At 39.9% G+C, this 24,196-nt stretch overlaps 1 protein-coding gene across 1 annotated transcript in view; it reads right to left on the bottom strand.

Annotated features, from left to right (window-relative positions):
• Nucleotides 1–24,196, bottom strand: part of LOC124169581 (protein Wnt-1-like) — a 272,576-nt gene that overhangs the window by 5,595 nt on the left and 242,785 nt on the right. The window contains exons 3-6 of the mRNA XM_046548223.1: nucleotides 13,668–13,788; nucleotides 7,812–7,972; nucleotides 6,142–6,249; nucleotides 5,051–5,469 (exon numbers count right to left, since the gene is read on the bottom strand). Coding sequence (XP_046404179.1) covers nucleotides 5,051–5,469; nucleotides 6,142–6,249; nucleotides 7,812–7,972; nucleotides 13,668–13,788 — 809 coding nt within the window. The remainder of the gene's footprint in view (nucleotides 1–5,050; nucleotides 5,470–6,141; nucleotides 6,250–7,811; nucleotides 7,973–13,667; nucleotides 13,789–24,196) is intronic.

Below are 24,196 nucleotides of genomic sequence, written 5' to 3'. Positions count from 1 at the left end.
CCTATTTGAGAGCTAAATTTGAAAGTGGGGAGATACCTGATGGCTATTTATTAGGAGATGGCGGCTATCCCTGCAAGCCATATCTCCTAACTCCATTATTACACCCAGTAAACAGAGGAGAGAGGAACTATAACCTGGCTCATGTTCGAAGCCGAAACCCCATTGAACGATGTTCTGGGGCATTGAAACGGAGGTTTCCTTGCCTATCAATTGGACTAAGAACAAAAATAAATACATCTTTAATCATTATTGTGGCCACTGCCGTTTTACACAATATTGCAATCTTATTCATAGAAGAGGAACCCATTCGTGATGCAAATGTGAATCCTCATCCGTATGATGAAGTCAATCAACCAATGGCAGAGGGAAACGATAGAGCCACAGGAGCTGCTGTTCGACAAGCCTTAATAAAAGGCATATTTTCTTAAAAATATATTCTTTTTTATGATAACCATAGGATAGTTCCTCATGGGAAATAGTTATCTTGCATCTTTATATTTAACCTCGGTATGAAAAATTAAATAGCAAATTTCATCTATAGAAGTTAACTTGTAAATAAAATTTTAAACATGCAGCATTCATTATGGAAATCAGTTTTCCCCTTTTTTTACAGATAGTATAACCTGGGGCTTAGATTTGATGACATGATTTTGAATAAATAAACCTATGATATGAGAAATAAAACTTGTTTGTTTGCCATTAGTTTTTCCAAGGTAGCCTTTTTGATTTCTGTTTCTATTTGTTGGTTCTCCAATGTTAGTACAATATTTTTTAGTTCATTTTTCAATATTTCCATTTTTATTTTATGCTTGTGTTCTAGTATTTCCAGTTGTCTATTGATTAAAATGTTTTTTTTTATTGGCCATGGTTGCTACTTCTTCTTCAGCTTTTCTTTTGCGGGATGGTGGTTTGTATGATGAAATTTTGGAAGTACCGGCTCTGTTGCTTCTGTTGGCTGCTGAGTAAAGTCATTAGGTGTATCGTTGGGTGTTAATGGAATTTCTATTGCTGTTTCTTCATCCTTATCTGTGATTGTCTCCATGACCTTAAAAATAAGAAAATAAAGGTTTTAGTGAAATTTTCCTCAGTTCTTTGGTCTTCAGAATTTGTAAAATAAGGATAAAATGTTTTCATTGACGAAAGGAGATGCTTAGTTGGATTTACAGTCAATTTCATTCGAAATTGTATGGTAAAGAAGGTATTTATTTGAAAAATTAGGCAATTATTTTTTTAGAACTTACTTCAAAAATATCTCACTCTACACTCACATCTGTAATGAAAGAAGAATATCAGAACCAAGTACACTCTTATCAATAATAATTTTTATAATAGCGAAAATAATTCATTACTGTTGGGCATTTATGCTAGCAATCCCTTTGTGATTGCAAGATATTATCGTCACCATAATAATCACCGAATAAAACTATTCTACCCACCTTTATCGCCGCTGAAACTTGCATCACTGTCTGCAGGGTTCCTCAACGAATTGAACTGATCCTTAACCATGCCTATCGATCTCTCCTCCTAACTGGTTAGCTGTGTGTGACAACTTCCTCCCCCAGTCTTGTATCTTTCTATCTGTAATTTAATGGATTTCACTTTTACAGCCTTAGTAAATACAACTTTGATACTGGAACTTAATGTAATGATATTTATACGATGCATGCGTATCTACTCACCTTCTCATCGGCCGCGTTCTTCTTAGCCCGACGTTTCATATTTTCGTAGAAATTTTTCAGTTGCTTCCATGTTCTGACAGCATTTGTTTCGGTGGAATTGAAGGCTACGCTTATGCCTTCCCATGCTTTCATCTTCTCGTGGCATGTAGTTGAATCAGTTCTTTTGTTTTCTATAACATTGGAACATGTTTCCACAAGATCTTAAAGTCGCGATTTCTCCAACTCGGAGAAATTGTTGGCTCGTGCTACTGAAGACATTTTGATATATACTCGAATGTCGCGGTTGTCACGTCGTTCAACAAATGCCGTTGTCATGCGCCGTAGACAGCTACTTACAAATCTATGAGAATTATAATGCTACGCGATTGCCGATCAAGTGATTTTGATTGTTGATCAAGGATCAGATGTTGGTGAAACGGATGCGAGACTTGATCTCAGATCAGGGAATTGATGCCGATCAACTGATCGCCGATCAAAGAGAGGCTGGTGAAATCGGCCCTAAGGTGCGTTTACATTATGTAACATGTTATATAAACATGTTACATGTAACAAGTTACTTGTTACATTTGTTTAATATAACATTTGTTTTATAACAAGTCCAGCAGTGCCAAAAATTCGCATATAACATGTTATAGATTCAGTCCTAGCCCACCCGTCAACTGGCTATCCCCACCATGCGTATCACCTCTTTTCCGGAACATGTTACACATTTTCCCATTTGGTGCGGGAAACCAAAAACTTGTTATGTAACACGAAATTTTGCTTTGTAACACAACGTTACGGGTAACTTGTAACACTGATTTATAACTTTTTCGTAAAACATGTAATACGCAACTTGTTTATATAACATGTTATACAGTGTAAACGCACCTTAAGGTACTACATCAACCATTATTTAAATATGACGAGAGATCAATGGACAAGAGATCAGAATTCAGAGATTGATTAATAAAATCTACGTAGTATTTGCTGTTCCACAGTATAACATAAGCATACGGAAATACCATTATCTTCGGTTACCTCTATGACATAAAAATCATGAACCATTTTCATCCTTGCCGCAATTCACATTATCAGCAAAAGTGATGGAAGTTCACTCTGCTAAGTTCATTTATTTATAAACGGGCAGTTACCCTTTGACAAGAATTATACATTACAAATATAAAATCAGTTGTAATAAGTTCAATAACATAAAAATATCATACCTATATTCAGTTTATGCAGGTAGCCAAACCAAGGTACTTAAACTACACTGTACATACACTGTACCAAGGTACATACACTGACAGTATAAAATGTGAATTTTAGTGAGGATGAATTGATAAGTATGTTTCCTGGTTTGAGTTAGCCAAGCGCATCATTCTAAGTATTGGGTGGTTATACATATAGTTAGTTCTAGCAAAAGGAACGTTGAACAGCAGGGGATGACATTGATTAAAAGTTTGAGTATTAAAGGAAACTTTATTAAACAAATCTTCTGAAAAAATGTACGATTTACCAATTTCTAAGTTACGCAAGTGTCATCTCAAATGTCAAAGGAAATGCCAACATCGATCATGAGATGGAAGGAACACAAATATTTAAGGAACTATTTAAATGTTTTTGATTTTTATGGCCATTACACTTGATTTACATAAATTACACAAAAAAGTGAACGCCTTATACCAAAATGCTTATCATGAAATCGAGGTACTTACACGGAACACTAGGCATGATTCTTATCGTACCCACATCACGATTCTGCGTATTGTTTACTTTACTAAATCAGCATTAGCATTGAAATTAGCTAATAGTGTAAGTTTCTCTCCTCAAGATGATAGCCTTCTATCAAACAACTTGAAATTTATCGTTACAAACCTTCGTAATTCTGATCTGTTGAACTAGCATGTAACTTTAGGTATGTATAATTAATATTACATATTATTACCGTACACATAGCAATTATATTGAAACGTGCGATTTAAATACAAAATCATCAACGAAACAAGATCAACAGTAGCAATATCTTCCAACGACATACCGGTGTCTTCAATAACAACGTCAATATTAGCGTTACGAAATTCGCTACTCTCATGTTGAAAACCCGCTAAATGAAAATACCTTGTGTTCAAGTCACTCAATTTACCTGAAAGCTTCCCGTCGCGTAATATCTTAGGGCTATCAAAAGTTGTTTTAGTGGTGAAATCGGATTATTTCTTTTGCTCCCTTTGTCTATCCTGTTGCGAATTTGCTCAAGGACGAAATGAACAGCAGGTTTCGATAATCTAAATTTCATTTTAAATTCATTTTCTTCGTAAACATTACATTTGTTTCCTTCCAGGGGCCTATGGTGTGCACGTATGTTAAAATAACCTATAATTATATCAAACTCCTCGTCAGATGATGACAATACGTCGGCCATCTTGGTTGATCATGGCTTGATCAAAGAAAATCTACGATCAACTTGATCAAGGATGTTGATCCCCGATTAGCTCTGATTGTCGTTGGTGAAACTCAATCAGTGTGATTGGAGATTATTTGTACGGTTGATCCAAGATCAAGCGTTGATCGGCGTTGGTGAAATCGGCCCTTAATGATACTCCTTGATCAGAGAGATAAGATAATATGGAGAGCACAACTTTTTTAGCAAACCCGGAGCTTGGGGAAACATGACTTACACACACAGAACCAGGTTATTTTGATAGAGAATGTTGTTCCTCTTTAACTGTCCGACGGTACTTCGATTCAAACAGTTCTATCACTAGGGTATCGTCTATCCTTCCGTCAATGTATAACCAGTGTAGTTCAATGTAGTGACTCTGCTGGACCCTTGTTATAAAACACATGTTGGATAAAACAAATGTTACAAGTAACTTGTTACGTATAGCATGTTACACAGTGTAAACGCACCTTTACTACCCTGTGTGTCGGCGGCAGGGGCGGAGCTGGGAATTAAGGCTAGGGGGCGTTTTAGGCGCAACTAATACTGACGGGTGTTGGGGGTATTGCATACCTACCAGGGGAAGCAGTCGTTACGGGGGTCTTCCACCAGAAAAAATCACTCATTTTTAGAGAAGTTCACCTTCTTAAAAAAAAGGTTTCAGATAATTTATGAACTTAAAAAAATACATAGCATACATTGGTACCTTCGCGTACAAATATCGGTGTTTCTTTTAAATTTACAAAGTTTTCTAGTTGGAAATATAAATAGCAATATCGTTTTGGGCACCTCCGAGCCCCCCGGATATTTTGACGCGAATTGAAAGCATAGTCTATAGCAAAAGAAAAATCTTGCTATTATTTGCTAATTTGGCCTCAAGATGGTTTTTATGTTGAACGGTGCAATGCGCTGCCGCGCCGCCGCCAGACCGACCGGGCGCGGCGGTACTTACGTGTCGTTCCGCTCGCAGTAGTCGGGTGACTCCTCGAGGAACACCAAGTCCGTCCTGTTGGGCTGCTTCATGTCCCTCCCCATGGCCCTCAGCTTCTTGATCCTGGGTCGGATGGCCTCCTCCCTGTACTCTATGGCCCCCGTCGGCTGCTGCGAAAGCCCTCCGCCCCGGGCCTGCGCCGCCTTCCTGGCGTGGCCCCTGCGCCCGTGCGCCCCGCCGCCGCCCGCCCTCTGCTGCTGGGTCAGCTGCGGTCTCGGCCTCCGCTCGACCATGCGGACGTGCGAGGCCCCTTCGAAGCGCGCGGCCAGCACGTCGCCCACGTGGCGGAAGAGGGGGAGGCGCCGCCAGCACACGCGGACCGTGCAGGAGCCAGACATGCCGTGGCACTTGCAGACGCGCTGCATCTGAGACCTGATGGACTGTCGTATACAAAGACAGAGACACAAGGATTACTTATTGGATAACATTTTGTGGCATGATTTTTCTTTAGATTTATCTACATATTACCCTGTGAGAAAATTTTTGAAAAATTACATGTATGAAAATGCATTTGATACCATTTTGGCCCTTTAAATTTCACTTTGAGAAAATGCAGTAATTATATGTCAAAACTAGACATTGGTTTAAACTATTTTTTATTTCTCTGAGGCTTAGGGAGGGTTCTATCCCCTTCATTTCCCGCATAGTTACGCCACTGACTGTGAGCCACCTCTAGAGTGTTTAGCAGGTGGTGATCATTCACTAATATCGATGGCTAACAGATGGATAAGTTCTAACAACTCGTATCTCAAAATCAGCAACTTTTCAGGAGAGCAAAATAAACTATTTTTAATTGTACACTCAAATTATAAACCAAAAATTCTTAAAAATGAATAACAAGCATACATTAGCAAGCAAAAGAGTTATTTTTTCTTGAATTTTATCTTTAAAATGTCATTACATTTTGTTTCAGATACCTGTCTCAAAGCGGCCAAATTTTGAGATATGTGTTGTTAGAAAATAGCTATCGATATGCAGCTTGCAAGAGCATTGACCCAATTAACAAGAATTATATTAAGAATTACCAAATTCATTAACCCAATCATACGTACCCTTCGTCCGGCCTCATTGTTGTGGAGATTCATAAGACCCTCGGCTGTCTCAGGATTCTCCCGTGAGTCAACGAAGTCTTTGCTGAAGCGTTCACCGAAGTGGATATCCTGAAAAGATTCGCAAAATGTGTTTACCTTTTTTGATAGCCTCATGGAAAAAATTGTGTAATCTTGATTGGGTTCAGTAGTTAAGCTTGTAAAATTGCAAGCCCGTTACCTAGTGCCAACCAACGATTCAGGTATTTGGTTTGCTTATTTTGCCTTTATATATAAATGATATCTGAGACTTAAAAGTGCGTTAGGGGTTTTTAATTATTCTAACCTATTATTTTCAGTACTAAGTACTCCAGCCTAATTTATTAGTTTTAGATGAGAGCATAATGGGCATTGGGATAATATGTATGAAAATCCATTTTCTTTTACTTGCATCGTAGAAGACAAAAGGCAATAAAAATGATTAATTGTCGAAGAAAGAGGGTAGGAAAAGACCGGAGGCGTTTTAGATGTGGGTATGGAGGAGAATGGAGAAGGTTAAGTGGACAATAGGAAAAGAAACAACGGAGTTCTCGACATGGTAGATATACAATACGTGAAGGGGTTGGTTACTGACAGAATACCTTTTAAATAGTCCATGCAAACTTACCTTAATTGTTAGAATACTTAGATAAAAATAGTAGAAGAGTAAAGGTCGGTGCGACCAAAGCAGGCAGCGCTGTTACCCAAGTGTTGGATGTGTGTTTAGATCTATTTACAAATATTCTTCATAAATTGACGCGAAGTGGATGGAAAGGGGGGGGAACAAGGAAGTGCTGGTCATGGTGAGTGAGGAGAGGCAGCTTCTAAATGAGAAACGAAGACAAGGTATGGATGGAGAGAGAGCTGAGCGGGGCGGGTTCGTTGAAAACTGTTCCATAGGGTAGAATGTTGGTGAATAAACGAGGGAGAGGAATGAAAAGAATTGGAATTTTTAGGAAGAATGTTTGAGAATAGGCCTTACGGTGAATTTGAGGGGGAAATCCATCTAGGGAGTGGAGACTGCCGGAGTACTTCTGAAATTCTTCATAGAATCCTACCTTAATAGGTAAAATACTTTTATGCTTGAACGACCTGTTAATTTCTTTATTTCAGTAGTCCGACACCGTGTTCCTCACCTCCGTAATTCTTCTCGCTATGAAGTAATGTCTGCCCTGTCATTGGTCCCACTATCCTCCCGTAGGAATGTCCATGACATTTCCTTCATGTACAATGCCTTAAATGGCAAGTTCCGATCCTCAGAAATACTGTTTTTCTTTTCACTCCACTTTCCCACCCGCTCCTTCCGTAATAACCACCTACTACACCAACCTCAATTCCGTCTTTCTCTCTCCCAGAGATAACTTTTTTTACAGACTCCCTACCTCTTTCAATACCATTTCCACTACTAACCCTTCCCTGGATCTCTCAATGCCCATCAAATTATTCAAGAGGCAGCTTCGAAAAACCCATCTTCTGAATCCTTTTTTTTTTCTTTTTTTATATCGTTTATATCGTTTTTTTAAAATAGTTTATATTTGTTAAAGCTGCAGATTTTAAGTTGTCTATTCAATGTAAAGGCCGTTTTGGCTGTTTTTTAATGATTCAACAAATAAATAAATAATCACTGGGTTTGGTTCGTCTCAGGCCTCACTTACCTCGGAGCAGCCTCCCCATTGCCAGTTGCGCCTCGCCTTCCTCTGTCGGACTTTCTCGTCGCAACTGCACTCATTCAGCTCTCCTCTCGAGCATGCCCTCGTCACTGCAAACGCCACACCCGCTGACGATATAGCGTACACGTAGGCCGTCTCCCGACTCTCTGCAAATTAGAATACGTTCATCGATTACTGTTTTGAGTACACAACTCGAGAAGGAATATAAATTTTACATATTACCTTGCAAGCAACATACAGAGGTGCAGGGGGTGAAGTATCACCAACGCCAGAGGTTTAAAATTTACTTCCTCCAACGTGAACTTCGCGTCACATACGCTGCGTATGAAATAATCTACGATATCCTAATTATGAAGGCAATTGGCCCATGAACTTGGAAAGGAAGTAATATATTTAGGGTTCATATCAGGGTCGGGGAATTGCTTTGGAATTAAATGTTGGGACTGAAAATTGGGGAAATTAGATTCTAGTCTGGGAAAAACTTTCAGCATAGAGATGAAAATAGTTGATGAACGCGTGGACTGCTGCATCATAACGGGAAAATGGGATTTTTCTTTGCTTTTTTTCAATTATGAGAGAGTCGTCAAAGAGGTCAGTGGCTAACTTAAATGCCATTTAAACCAAGCAAGCAACCTAGAAGCCTGCGGAAATTATTGCAAACGATATCCAAATTGCTGCATTGATGGCAAGTCAAGAATAAGTTTCGTTTTTTGATGATTAGCTTGATTTTAACAGTCTCAGATTTTTGGCTTAGACTTTTTAGACCTTGCATTCTTTGTTTTTGAATTTCGACTTGAATTTGTCTATCTTCTGGGATAAATTGATTTTATTTCACAATGTATGTTGCTACATCCTGCTTCTAAGTCCCAATATTCTAGTGCTTTGCTTTTGATATAAGTTCTGGGGAAAAATCCGTAATTAAGATAAGAGAAAAGTAGGGAAAATCGATAATGGAGCGTTGGTATGAATCTTGATATAAATTGGCGGCTGATGCTTGTGCGCTGAGTGTTTCAGCATGCGGTTTTTTTCTTATGAAACCTTATTCGATGATTCAGCCTTCAGACTTCTTCTGTGTAATTTTCGGAATGGGAGTTTGCTTTAAAAGTTTTGCGGGGAACACATTGATGCGATCCTTCACGTAGTAACCTTTCCAAATTTTCTATCTCTTTACTAAACACCACTCCCTTTGCTAACCCATTTCAAGAATGTGTCTATGAGATACTTACTAAAGCCGGCAGTATATATCCTATTTTATTGTCTGCACCATTTATCATCAAAAATATTTATTGATTTTCCTGCTCGAGGCACACTAGGAAACCGTCTTTTGATTGCTCATACCCCGAAGAACATCGGTAGAGAATAACATATCTATGTATTAACAATATTGTGTCATAATTATTCTTACTTCCCTCAGCCTTCACGCATAGTGCAAGAAACTCTGGATAGCTGATCGCGTGAATGAAGCTGTGGGTTGCGTGACATTCTGATCAATGTCAAGAAAGTTATTGCTACGTTGCGATTAATGTTACCAGTATTTTATGAGATAGTTACCTAGAACTATGTTCTCTCAAATTATTTTTTTATGAAATAAATTTTTAATATTTATTATATATGACGTGAGTTTGTGTAATACATTTGAAATGTCAAAGTAAAAATCAGACGAATTGTCAAAAAATATGGAATTGGTACCTTTAAACAAATATTTATTTTACTAGTGTCGTGAATTTTTTTACACTATTCTAATATTCAATCCAAATATTCAATGTTAAGTTCGGTTGTAGCGTAGGTTATTGAATATAAAGTCGAAAACACGTTTTCTTGAAAATAATTGTCTTCTAAATAATAATAAAAAAGTATGAAAAATTCTATCGTTGCTGTCCTCTTTCTTTGTCTTCTAAGTTCTTTGCGTGAAAATATCCATCAAAACACCAAATTTTTTTGTATCATGCATGAATTATTCGTCACAAAATTCTTCTCCTCGGTTACACTCTCATCTCTCTAAAATTACGAGCCACATTTAAACGTCCCTGTTGCCATTGCATTTTTGGCTTATTTCCTGCCAGGCGTTCATCTTCTTTCAAATTGGGGTTTGCATCGGTTCTCCTTTTCCGCGAAATTAGTTTCCTGACCTATCAATCCACACAGTCTATTTTTTCATGAATTCGTAAACTCTTCACTTCTTGCGCGGAAGGCTCCAATGATTATTTGCGTAGTTCAGCGCGGTTACCTTTTATTCTTGATAGCTGCGTACTTCGATAAAGTGAAAAGAATGCCAGGGAAAATTGCTGATCCCTATACCAAAACATTTTTGTATAGCGACATGAGAAGCTCGCCCTAGACGCGCCGCCAGTTGCGCATGCGGAACCCGATACAATAATTGGCGTATGATTTGAAATTCGCATTTGATCGAAGAGTAAATACCATGACAATAGTGCATCAAAAACACGAAACTTAATCGTTCGCAGTGGGGTTGACAGTTCGCGGTTCTTGACAGTCACTGATTTGGGCAAAAATTTGTATGACGTCACATATTTTGCCAAATACGGGCATTGTTTGGAATTTAAATAAGTTACCGCCTACCGCAGCTTTCTTAAAAGGCTCGCGACCACAAGAAAGCTTCCTTTCTAATGTGTCATTGTTGTTGTTTCGAGCGATGAATAACTCACTGAACGATTCATTCGGAGATCCAACAGCTCTCCGAAAGTGCTCATTTTCATTCGGAAGTACAGAATAACTCCCCAGGTGAGGTTTGTGAATCACGTATCGAACGGGACCCCGAGCCCTTCTCCATTCTGGACGACCCTAGTCATCCCCACGAATACGACTTTGAATTTTGGCGTCATATCCGCGGAAGCCTATCTGAGAGCAGGATCGACGCTCACTTGTTCGTTTTGATATGTCTGCTTCGTGTGACCTTGTGGCAAGCAAGTGTGAATGGGACTCATAAATTTTGCGCCATAAATTTTATGAGGTTAATCCTCGCAGAAGTATATCGTGTGTCGTAGTGGAAGGACCAAGCGGCCGAGCTACTCTTCGCAGAAGGCTGGTCTCAGAAAAGGTGAGTGGCGATTTTGTTAACCGGTTGGTTTTGGTCTCCAACCCATATTTATTAAGTTTGTATTGCGGTAGTCTGTCTGCATTTTTCGCAGTAACACTTCAGGATTATCTCAGTCGTACCAAGTACTATAGGTGTGGGGTTTGGCGCGTTCGACGCAGAATCTTAGCACGCACATTTTAGACTTTGTTCCAGCGTTGTAGCTTGACATTGCATAAAGTTACGGGCAAACAAACTTGAAAAACGGACCAGAAATAGCCTGCCCACTAAACGGGAGACAAAAAGTGGCATACTTGTCTCCCCACTGCAGTGGTTCTCTTAGCAAAACTCTAGCAGCCAGAAACAGGTGTAAGACTACGGCAGGCAACAGTGCCACAACGATAGGCGACAAGGAAAAAACAAGTAAACAAAAAGAAGTCAACCTGGCTTTGGAACAGGCAAGTTGGCACTATATAGCCCGAAATTTTATCTTAATCGCGCGTCGATGACCAGTACCCAACCGATCGACAAGTTTAAATGGCGATTTCGATAGGAAATTAGTAGGGCTCTTAGATTATGGTAGGTAAAAGCATTTTGTGCAGTCACACTTTAGAGTCTATCTCAGTCGTACCACGTGCTACAGGGATGGGGCTTGGTGCATTCGACGTAGAATTTCTGCACGCACATTTTAGACTTAGTCTCAGCGCTGCAGCTCGATATTCCGCAAAAGTTGCTGGCAAAAAACGTGCAAAAGCGGGCCAAGAACAGCCTGACCACAAAACGGGAGACAAACAGTTGCAAGCCACAATGGATTCATGCGTCTCTCCACTGCAGTGGCTCTCTTTTGCAAAACACTAGTAACCAGCACAGGAGCACTATAACAGGCAACAGCGCTATAACGATAAGCGACTAGGCTACAACCGGTAGCGCAGCAGAGTCAGCCTAGCTGTGGAACAGGTATGTTGGCACTGCTAGTCGTATGTAATTGGTACACAGGCTCCTGCTGGGCCGCCGGGACGTATCCCGGTGCGCCCTCCAGCCCGGAAATCTTTGGCGCTCCACTGTTCCGAAACTGAAAAATTTTACAGTCAGAATACCAACAACGAACAGTTTACTTGATTTAAACGATGTCTCCTTTAACAGCATTAATACACACCGTCTTGAGTTAAAAAAAAATAATGATTTAAATTAACATATTTCAATCTTGTGAAATTCAATTCAATCTCAAGAGGGTAAGGAATGAAATTTCAAAAGTTATTTTTTATATCCCACACCCCCAGAACCTCCGGTATTTCTCCCCCTGCATAGTGCTGGCGCCCTCTGGCCACGGCCGTACACCGCCGGAAGAAGGGGCCACTACGGGCCTTTTGGTCCGAGATGTATGTAGCGATTTACTACGCTGAATAATACTTTTGTACGATAAATAACTCACTAGTGTCGTTTCTGCAGTGGGAAGCGTTTATTCTCACTTCAAAGTACAGACTGAACTGACTGAATCATTGTTGGCCGAGATGGCTTGTTCATATAGTAACGCCGAACGCCGCGCTGGAAGTTCCTGGAACATTCCCGATTTTCTCTATGGCGTGTTGTGGCGGATATTGCGCCACATGTAGATTATATCTAGTGGGATGAGGGAATTTAGTAGGCTAGTTGGTATAACGCTTGGCTGCTAAATCGGGGGTTTCGGGTGCAATCCCGCGTAAAGCCTAGGTCATCCCCAATGGAAATCCATGTAGTGCCATGTGGAATGAAAGGAGCAGGTCCTCCTGGATTTAATGAGTAAATTATGTACGCCTGTGGCTAAGGCAGGGGTGATGTTTAGATCATAGAAATAAACATGAAAGACATTGGTATCAATTTTAAAATTTTAGTGCACAGAATTAAAATGTTGGCCAGCGTTTGAAAATTTCAAGAAGTTGGTGTTACTTCAGTTTCACTGATACAAAATACTTAGAAAATCTTCATAAAATTGATGCGTCCTTTTATCTACCCTGAATTTATGCAGATTTTTCGAAGTGGCAGGACTGAAAGAAATACCAATTAAAAGCCGTCCTCTTCATGATGGTACGGGTCTGATTTCAATCTACTTGTGGGCAGATTTCACCTCCTGATCGTATTAGAATCCATTTCAAATATCATTGCGACTGAGAGGCGGGCCCAAGTTTTTTGTGGGGCGAGAGCGGAGGACACGCGGCTCCCTGAAAACCAACCAAAATGCGATTAGCGGAGCCTAGCATCTGGGAAATTCATTCGTTTTCAGACCTCCGTAGTTAACGCTTCGCGCGTAAGTTTGCTGTGTTGCCAAGTGGGGAAGGGGTTTACGAGACAGCCTATCCTTTCCATTCACCTACTAAATCTTTTGAGAAAATATGGCAACACAGCCTCTCTTTTCCCCATCGCACATCCCTGGTGTCGCAGGTTCTACCTCCTGCCGCGACGCCGCTAGAAATATTCCGATCTTGCACGACTGGCCTATCGCAAAGATATTTGAAAATTATCATCGGCCCTGTAACTCCCTCCTGACTCATAGGCCTAGCGAAATGCCTGTGCTTCTTGTTTTACACGGGGCCCGAAATTGCGCAGGTTAGAACTGCATTAATTTCTAAAATGGCGAGGAATTGCGCGAATGCATGAAAAAATTTAGAACAGGGGCTATTTTGCCATGTCACGTCCAAGCATTCTCGCATGTGTTCTAGCAATTCACCGCTTTACACGACGCAATTTTGACTACGCCTCCGTACACACGTCAGATTGTGCAAGTACGTGCCCCGTGTAAGACGACCTTTAGGCTATGCAATTGTACTTACTGATGGATAGGACTCCGCCGAACACGGAGGATGTGTTGACGAACGTTGAGCAGTTCCAGCGACTCATCCGAAACTGGTGCTGACACTCCTCAATGCCCAGTCGAGCGCCCATGCCGATTGTCTGAAATAAAAAGAAGTAGAGGGTTCAATGAGATGAAAGATATATTCTCCAAAACAACCTGAACCTGTAAGCCCCGTTCTAAGAAGCGAATTTGATGACATATAATGGCTAAACGCGAAAAACAGTAACGTAGGCCCAAAATTTATAGTTGTTAACTTATCATATTTGTAAATACTAAATAAAGGCATGCATTATTATTGGTTGGTAAATTGAGATTAAATATTTTGCGGAAATTTAAGATTAGAATACTTTTTGCCTAATATTCAAGATATATTGAAAGATCGTAATTGTAACGTTAGAAACATCACATGGATAAGATTATGGGAGCAGACTACGGAACCGATAGATTTAAGATGTCGTTTTTGCCGTGTGATTTAAGGGTACGCAATACTTGCGATAGTTAAGTTGTAGGATAGCTAAATGATAGTTTTATTTGCATGGTAGCTTGTTGGTGTCCGTTTTTCACTCTCCTAGTTTATGGTTTCAGCGCATCTCGCTGTCTTGTGTGTGCTTGACCTGTGTCCAGCAAGCGAGCGCGTTTCTGATTAGGACAAGGATAGGTGCTGTACGCTTGGATTGTTACCCCGAGCTACACACTGTGCTGGTCGCCTACACGGGACCTCGTGGATATAGTTGAAACACCGATTATTTCCTGATAATTACTAGGTAAACGGAATCTTAGAAACAATTCTCGGCGACTCCTGAATGGTACTCCTGGATTGTTATCCCGTGCCACACATCGTGCTGGTGGCCTACACGGGACGTTGTGAATGTAGTTGAAACACCGGTTATTTCGTGATAATTACTAGATAAATGGAATCTTAGAAACAATCCTACTATTTCCTATTCCTATATTTCCTAATCCTATTTTTAAAGTACATGATACAATGTAGAATTGAATTCTCTTTCGTATGCTTTTTATTGCATTGAAATTGGTTGCTTCGTTTAGACGCTAGAGTTTCTCAAACTCGGGTATCTTGCTTTTTTACAGATAGTAGGCGACTCCTGAATGGTCTCAAGCAATTTATTTGCTATTTATAAGAATTTGTGCTTAAAATATATTATACTTGTTGTGTTTTAGACAGCCGCCAGCGCATTTTCATGTTATAATTTTTTTACGGTAATATATTTGACCCGATCTTTTTCGTCGAACGGACAGCGCGTGGCTTTTTACTACTCAGGCAATTTGTGGAACTTTCCGTCAATCGCGGCCTAGACCGAAAGTCATACGTGAAATCATGGGAAGGTGATTTTGATGGTTCAATGACCGTCATTTTGATTGAAATCACTTTGGATGTTCCTTCTTGATGATATTTGGCCTCTTTGAAACTGCTTGTTTGTAGATAAGAAGAGTTGCTTTACGTCATTTTTTTGACGGATGACGGCTTGTAGCCCAGCTTTACTCGTGGTTACGACTCGACTTTGTTCCCTGTTCCCTTGGGGAAAATACCTTAATGCGTTTTTGGTAGCCCATGAGTGAGAGGTATCTTATAGCCAAGGGATCGCGGAACAAAGAAATTGCTCGCTGCGATGAGGGTGATAAGCGGCCAAGTTGACAACCTATCTCTCACTTGCTCTGTTCTTACATTCTCTCCGTTTCTAAGATAGGGAGTGGACATGCCAATTCTGGTGGGTAAAAGATAGCCTCGGGAGGTTTGACGTGAATGAACGACTCGAGACAAGCACTATTTATATATTCTACTGAATAAAGTTTAACTTTCACAGATTGCATATATTATTATTATAGGCTAAATAAAGATACATATAATGTGGAAAATTCTGTGCTCCTGTTTTTATTCAAATTAATGTCTTTTTAAGCCTAATAAGCTAACCGTGGCGTAATTCCCGCGTATCGCCCATTGATCATGATCTTTTGCGTACAATATTGTCGCATGTGATCCACTTCTAATCCCCAGTCACCATCCGTTTAAGAAAAGGGTCGATTTAACTCTGTTTGGCTAAGGCGTCGCAGATGTAAATTCGATCCATTATGTTTTTTGGTGTGGCAACCATACATCGGGATTCTTTTTGAATCCAGCGTTGTGAAAAACGTTTGAAACTGCTTTTTGGTCAATCTTCAGCTCCTGGGCAAGGCTACGACTACTAACATGCCGGCCAACTTCCATCATTTCTGTGATTTTATCGACATTTTCGACGATGGGCCTACCTGTGCCAGGTGCATCTTTAACATCAAAAATTCCTGAACGGAATTGACGAAACCGAAATTGCAAGTAATTACCTGTTACAGTATTGGAAACATAAACACTATTCACAATTTTAGCCGTCCTGCTTGCGTTTTCGCCTTTATAAAAAAAACATTACAACTTAGGGAATTTTCACTTTGTTGAATTCCATTTCTAACACCCTGTAATTCACAACTGACTAGGCGAAACAATAAACATTGAATTCATGTTGAATGAAAACTTTTGGGCTATGTCGCCGCGTCAATTCTTGGATGGCCCCAACATTTCCCGACCGATGCAGGTCGCTTTCTCATGGGATTCTGAAGAGTTGGGAATTTAAATTCTAATATATCGGTATCTGTGTTAGGTGGTGGGGGAGGGGAGCGAGAGGTTGGAGGAGTGGTTTGTTGATAGTTTTTTCTGATTACGGGTTGCCAAGTACGGCTAATTTTAATGCCGGTGTCCCTGTTGAAATTGTTCCTTTGAATTTATTTTGAATTTGAAATTGAACAATTGAATTTATGTAATGTGAAATGTCACCTTGACTACGAAAATAAAATTGAAATCGTCCGATCTACGATATCAATCACAACAGCCGTCTAACCGACAAAATAACGGATTTCTTTTTCCCCAACGTATCATCATTCCGAAGGAGAAACTCACTTGAAAGAAATACTTGGTGGAGCCGTTATCTCAAATGATGATCTGACATAGCAGCGAAATATTTTGCTGGGATGAATAAACAATGTGACCATTTAAAAGTTAAAAATAGTAAACACAAATGAATAAGATAAACGAAATTAAATTGTGATTAAACAATAAGGGCGATTCATAAAGTTTAACATCATAGTGATTAGCATAATATTCAACTTATCACTGGTAATTTACTTGTCCATTTTTAAAATTGACGTATTCTTTTGAAAGTATTATTGAAGCTATCGCTATTCGTCACGCATATACATTCTTAAAATAATTTGTGACTTATTATCCCCTTGACTAAAAATCGTCATCGACCCATTTGAATACTTTTTTAAATTTACATAGTGAATTATTATCTCTTATTATTCCCAAGCCTTTGTTTTTATTTAGCATCTAGGTCCTGAATCTCATGCACTTGCTCCCAGTATATACTGTCCTGCGATTCCTCTGGTTTATTTTCCCGCGCGTACTGACACTAAGGCGGTGGTAGTTTGAGAAATCGTTTATAGAGGGCTCTGAGTGGTAATGATTCTCAGCGCCTCCATCCGCCGCGGTCGAAACTAATGCTCCAGCTTTGTTCCCTGTGGAGGGACTTTTAAATGAAAAGGTAACTTTCAGCTTGAGCCTCATTACTCCGTACCAAGGTTTGTGAGAATGGAGGTAAACAGGGCCGGCCTATAGTATTTAAAGGAAGGATAGTTGTATTTACGAAGGAAGTCATATAATATTATAATATAATTATCGCTCCTTAAATAATGTAAACATTTTAAAGTCTTTGTGATACAAAACCAATGTTGGAGCTTAGTTGACCCCTGAAAGCCCTATGAGTGGCAGACAGGCTGATGTAAAAGCCATTTCTGGCACAGCAGTGAGCATACAATGTTTTTTTTTTGTTCCGACGCAGTCGTTGCTGCGGTACGCCCAGAGATATATTCACAGAATACAAATGAAAACGTTTATATCCGTGGGTACGCCTCCTGGAATAATTGACTGTCGTTATGCGCAACGTCGGCAGCTTATGTTTAGCTTGAATCAACGGTTAACTTTCTTTCCGTTTCCAAGGGTGATATCTACTGCGGTACTTTTTCAGTGACCAAAAGAGTGATCACTTGAACCATCATTTCCTGATTCACACCGTCATTCCTACCGTCCCTTTTTCCATCGTTTTCTCCGTCTCTTTCCGCATTTACGACTGTCATGCTATAAAAAAAACCAAACTTGACGTTGCAATCGCGGCCTTGCGTTTTCATTGGCTGAAGCAAGGGAACTGTATAGAGGAGGCCCAATTATATTCGATGGAAGGCTTTTATCAGTTACCGCTTCGGTAGCATTTTAATCGGCTTTCAAAAATAACCGCGGCGCGGTGATGAGTGCAATGCGATCCACTTTTTTCCTGTATTTTGTATTGTAACGTTTGTTATTGCGAGGAATAGCACTGAAAAGTACTGAATTTGATAAATCACATCATCATGTATATAAATTTCGGTTAACACCCCTTATTATACCTCATTTTCCGGTGAAACTGAGATATCTTTGTCCGTCAGCGACGCAAGTGGCGACTTTTGTAAACCCATTTAAATGCGCGGTGGAGAAAAAAACATTTGGAGGCCGAATTGAGGATCCTCTTTTGTAATATTCGTGGTCGTGCTATTGAAAGCCAAGCTTGGCGTTGCAATCGCGACCGTGAGTTCTGATTGGCTTAAGGATGGTGTCAGCTATAGTTTTATCGACGGAAAAAGGGACGTGTCGAGTGATGGAAAAAGGGATGGAATTTCCATCCTTCTAGCCATCGCGGGAAATGATCGCTTGAAACGGTCATTTTTTCCGCCATCATTGGAGCGATCGCTGGAGCTGTCCATCGGAAGGATAGTTGGAAAAAATGATCCTGTGATTACGACGTAAACTAAGGTCGGCGATTTATCTTATGCATTGATTTATGAATAATATTTTCGGAGAAGTGAATGAAGACAAAAAGATGCATTTTGGACTCATGCCTCTTAGCTGAATTTAAGCTGTATTTATTTTTGTAGGGAACAAACTTTACTACTAGAGTGACTACTTGTCATTTACTTATCCACAATCAGTGGCAAGGGAGATACAGATCATCAAAGACGGGCTAAATTGCGATTTCATCATCATTGTCACTTACCTATCTTTTTCGATCGCTTCATTTCTGCGAAAATGTAATTTTAGCCAATAACACTCAAATACCTTAGGTACCGTTAAAGCCGTCACCAGGGTGTTTGGCAGTCGGTGATTCCACATAGGCATGTAGCACTCATTCTAGTCTTAATCATCAACGCGCTCGATGGCCGGACTCTAGCTAAGCACTCAACCACAAACGGCAGGACAACGATACGCAACAAATTAGGGGAGTTCTAAGGACATGAACATGTTACCATGCGAATAAAACTACTAGTTACTAATAGCAAAACACAAAGTTTTTGTCGACGGCAACGAGTGTTGCCTAACCTTCCCTATGACGCAAACGATCTTACCCGTCAGTCGCCTCCTCCAAATACTATGCGAGCATAAAAATAGCATAAGATTCATGGAGCAGTCTATGTATCTCTTCTTGTTCTCCTCAACCCTATAGGTAGTTGGTTTATCCAATTTTATTCTTTCCATAGCCAGTCTCTTTACATCATGTACACGTGAAGTACCTGGGAGTTACGATAACCTCGAACCTCACGTGAGGAACACATATAAAGAATATTTGCGGCATAGCCCTGAAGAAATTAGGATTCGTCAAGCGTATTGTGGGAAGATTTTCGAATGAGAAAGTAAAAGAAAGGTGCTATTTCGCTCTCGTCCGACCGCACCTTGGATATGCAGCTAGCGTATGGGATCCGGTGCAGAAAGACTTAATCCTCGAACTGAATAAAATACAAAGGAAGGATGCACGAATCGTCAAAAACTGCTACGGGCGTACAGACAGTGTTACCCAGATGTTAAGCGAATTGGGCTGGGAGCCGCTGGCGACTCGGATGCTGCGCTCCAGGCTTAGATTGCTTGAACAATTGAGAATGGATATCTTTAAGAGCGACACAGAGAACATAATATTGGAGCCACACTATATTTCCAGGTCCGATAGAAGCGAAAAATTAAGAGAGATGTTTTGCCGAACGGATAGATATGGGAATTCGTTTTTCCCCCGAACAATAAAGGACTTTAATAAACGCTAGTCCCAATTTCGTTGGAGCACTTAATTTTATTTAGCTGTAAACGGCCGGTGTCCTAACACCCCCTGCCAAACGCCTTTTAGGCGGCTTGCAGGGTATTATGTAGAAGTAGATCATTATACCTTCATCCTGCTGCGATCTCCTCAAGGTATTCTTTTCTTGATGTACCTCTTCCTGCGCGTCCCTCTACATCGCTTTTATTAAAGTTGTGGTCTACTGGGAGTTACGCAGAAGGTGGCCAATCATAGCGTTTCTTCTATTACGTATTGAATTTACCCGTAATTCTTCGTTAACATTTTCGCGGGTGCTCGTTATTATAATTAAAAACTTTTTAGTTGAAGGCTAAAAAAAGTTATTTTTTAGCTGTTATACCGCATGTTTTGTTTTAACTTTCGATCGTTTCGTTATTTATGATAGGAGCACTTCGTGTTTTATATCATTCTTCTTAGCTTTTTTAGTACCGTAGAACGGGGTGAAAAGAAACATTGGGGTGAATAGAAACGAAACTTCTTTTTTTATGTATAATCTATTTCCTACATAACTATGGGTAAACAGCGGCAACTATTATTTTTTTAGATTGGTACACTTTTGGATGAAAGTGAAATAATGGTTTGTTTGGTTGGCAGCACTGGTTCCTGTTTGTTTGTCATGTTGAATTTTGCCACGTGACTCTTGTTTTTTTTATCCACTTTGAACTTTCCAGGTAAGTCAATATACGTAGTGTTCTTAAAAGTAAATAGCTGTAAAAAACATAGTTTAATTATTCATATAAAAGATTCAGGCTTATTTTAAGCTTTAACTTTAGCAATATTATTTAAAAAATTATTCATATTTTTTAGGTTAGGTTTTCAGAATTTATGGGGTGAATAGAAATAAATCATTTTTAGTGTTTTATTCACCTCGCAAGAAAAATTTTTCAAAGATGACCAGTCTGATCTCACAATTTATTTATCATAGTTTAATCTAGTTAAATACGGTAATTGTCTACCTATTCAATTTGTTCACTTACAGTTATGTAACTTCATTTGTTTATGTAATGAATTAAATCATTATGTTGAGAAATAAATTTGTATTTATCCATTACAAATTAAAAATACCATATTTAACTGTTTCCATTCACCCCCGATTCGTTTAAATAGAAAAAAACATGAAATTGAAGTACTGTTTCTATTCACCCCCAATTGCGGGGTGAATAGAAACACCATGTTTTAATTTTTTTTCTTTAAAATCAAATAAAATTTAAAAAATTAAATACTAGAAACAAATTGGTCTAATAGCTGTGTTTGGGAAAAAAATTGTTTATATGGAACAACTACAAATATGCAAAATTTCAAACCAAAGTTGAAAATTGTTTCTATTCACCCCGTTTTACCGGTACTTTACAAATATGCTATTTAGGCAGAGATATTATGATAAAGTAAAAAGTTTATAATTCTATTAGAGGTGTTAGTTGCCTTCGTCGGGGGGAGGAAAGGGACGGGCGAACGGACCCGGCAGCGGGAACCGGACTTTTTCCCATTATTCCTACTTAGCCGTCGCTTTTTTGCGCGCTTGAAAATTTTTACTTTTCGTTTAATCGCGAAAAATAGATATCGTCATTCGAAAATTAAGAGCGTGAAATGCGTACTCTAGGAGTAATAATCTTTCGATTTAGGCAATAAAAAAATAATAGGAAACCACCCTATTTCCTTCCGGCAGGGGTCTCCAAATTACTGGGCCACGAGGGCCACATTCCAAGTTCCGAATCGCCCCGCGGGCCGAATAGCAAATTTGCCGATTACTGAAGTATTCGATACCAACGTTTACCGAGTTAAACGAGCGAGAATCGCGCGCTACTTGAAACGAGTGCGCGGGCCGGATGAAAGCCCTCCGCGGGCCGTATTTTGGAGATCCCTGCCTTAGAGCATTTACTTTTTATGTGTGAACGGCTGGTGTCCTAACAACCCCCGCCACACGTATTTTAGGCGGCTTACGGGATAGTATGTAGATGTAGATGAAGAGTCGGCCGCCATGGAGGAGACTACCCGCCCGGTGGAGCACCCGAGAAGTCTTCACTACCAGACCCAATCAGAGATGGCGTGGCGACGGGGAAGCCCCTCTTTTTTACTCCTCGCGAGCGAACGCAGCGGTAGCTACGCCACGGAAGGAAGGGTGGGATGGGTTCCGACCCGCGCAAGGGAGAGGGAAATGCCGGAGGATGGGTTAGCAGGAAGGAAGGTGGGTGGGTGGAGAACACCCCTCTCGGCTAATTGGCTCAAAAAGGTTTCTCCTTATCTCCTCCGCCACACGCTATTTGTACGCACCTTGTAATACTTCCAAGAGGAAGGAAGAAGGGGGGGGGGGAAGAATCCTAGCCTTTTAAACCAGCACCCCACCAACTTGCTAACAAACTCCCTCACTTTAAAACCCTACTCCTCCCCGAATCCAACCTTTTTTTCACCAGAACGATCCCAACCGTTGCAAAAAAGAACCTTGCATTTTAACGTAATTAAAAGGGGTACTCATTGGTTTGCTTCGTTGAAGATTTTTCTTTTCTTTAATTTTCGACCCAAGGAAAATATGCCAAAGAATTTTTTGGGGTATGAACAGCATGTATGCGTCTTTCAATTCGAGTTCGCAAGAATGGGCGTTTCCGCGTATTGGAAAAGCAAACGCACAATGGACTCTTGGGAAACAAACCAAAAATGTCTGTGCAAAAGGTATTCATGGAAGGAAACCGGAAACGTAAGACGAGAATATTCCTTTTTGTAACTCTTTGCATCTGGGTTTTTGTCATTTCTCATAACCCAATGAGTGGAATTTGAAAAAGCTACTCATGTGAGACATGATCATTAGGAGTGACTTAGAGAGGTATTCAGGAAATATATTCGTCGGTTGCTGTGGCTGTGCCCTTCTCAACAGTCTAAAGGTTGTTTCAGGAGGAATCTGTAATACTTCAGGAGGTGGTAGGGGAGGCAATTTGAAGCATTTTTGTGTATGAACATGAGGTCGCAACTCCTTATCTACTAAAATATGGCAACGGAAACATTTTTAGATGCACTTTGCAGTTGCCATGGAAACGGTTTCTCTTGGGTCTCCAACCTTTTCGAATTTTTTTCATACTCTGGATTTTCAAGGACGTTATACAGTAAAGGTCGGACAAATATTTGCGATTATAATGGTCTGAAACAATTTTTGAGCTTAATTATACGATTTATTTGGGCGACTATCATCAAATCAATAGCGTAGTCTCACCCATTTTGAGATAGCATATTCCTCCTGTAGGATCCTGTATATTCTGTCTACTGTCCAATGCAAACGTTATGTCTTTTCTTGCCCAAATCATTATTGTCCTGCCGTATGGTAAAGTATCTGAAGGAGGCGACCGACAGTTGAGGTAATTTGCGCCATGAGGGAAGGGTATGGAAGGAAGGGTGGAGAGAAACCCGGCGTCGGAGTTAGCCTTCTCTTAACGAAAGGCACCAAGGGGATCACGGCTTAACGTCCCATCCGATGGACGGAGTGCTGCGCTTGATATATCTTCCATATAACATTCAAGCAGGGATCGGGCAGTCTCTGAAAATTCTCTGCCACCGCCGGGGTTTGAGCCCAAGCCAACAGGGTGGGAAGTCAACACTCTAGCCACCACATCAACCCGATATCCTATTTGCTACATCTCAGCTATAGATAGTCAAAAGTTTTACTGAGATAATTCGTGAATTTTATGGAAGACATGAAATTTCCCTCAGCTCCTCTGGGAAATAAGAAAATCTATTTTGTTGTGTGTGAATAACTTGGTTTCAATGGTTGATTTTTCTACGCTTTTTCGAACTTGCTTCGTTTGTTTCATCGATGGAATCTTGTGATTGGTTTTTAATTCTTTCTCCACTGTCGGGTTGCCATGAAATTATGTAAACTTGCTTGCTTCTGATGAAAAATAAGCACTCAATTATCAAAACACTTAAAACTTTGCTCAATTGTGCTCTAAAGTAGTTAACTAAATTTCCAGTTGTAAAATGATATTTTATCGTTTCTCATTAGATGAAGTTAGATACAAATTTTCAGGCAGAAATTTCTTAAACGGTTCAATTTTAATCGATTGCATGATTCAGCCCTAAAATGTTGAAAATGAAAATAAAATGGAAAAAAAATAAAAAATTTGCTTTTTTCAAATCAGGATAGAATACACCAAAAAGTGAAAAAGCTTTTCATCACTTTAAGAAAAAAGCGTGGGTGCCGATTAGGTTTAGAAATAAATATTGCGTGCCAATCCTTACTCACCTATCATGCTCTTAGACACTCATTTGGGGATCGGGTTGTTGTGGTGCAGAGTCCTCTGGATGGCAGTTCTCTACACTACTCCCT

Source organism: Ischnura elegans, chromosome 12 (assembly GCF_921293095.1).
Source record: "Ischnura elegans chromosome 12, ioIscEleg1.1, whole genome shotgun sequence".
NCBI classification, from domain to species: domain Eukaryota; kingdom Metazoa; phylum Arthropoda; class Insecta; order Odonata; family Coenagrionidae; genus Ischnura; species Ischnura elegans.
This window is presented reverse-complemented; position numbering and strand designations above follow the sequence as displayed.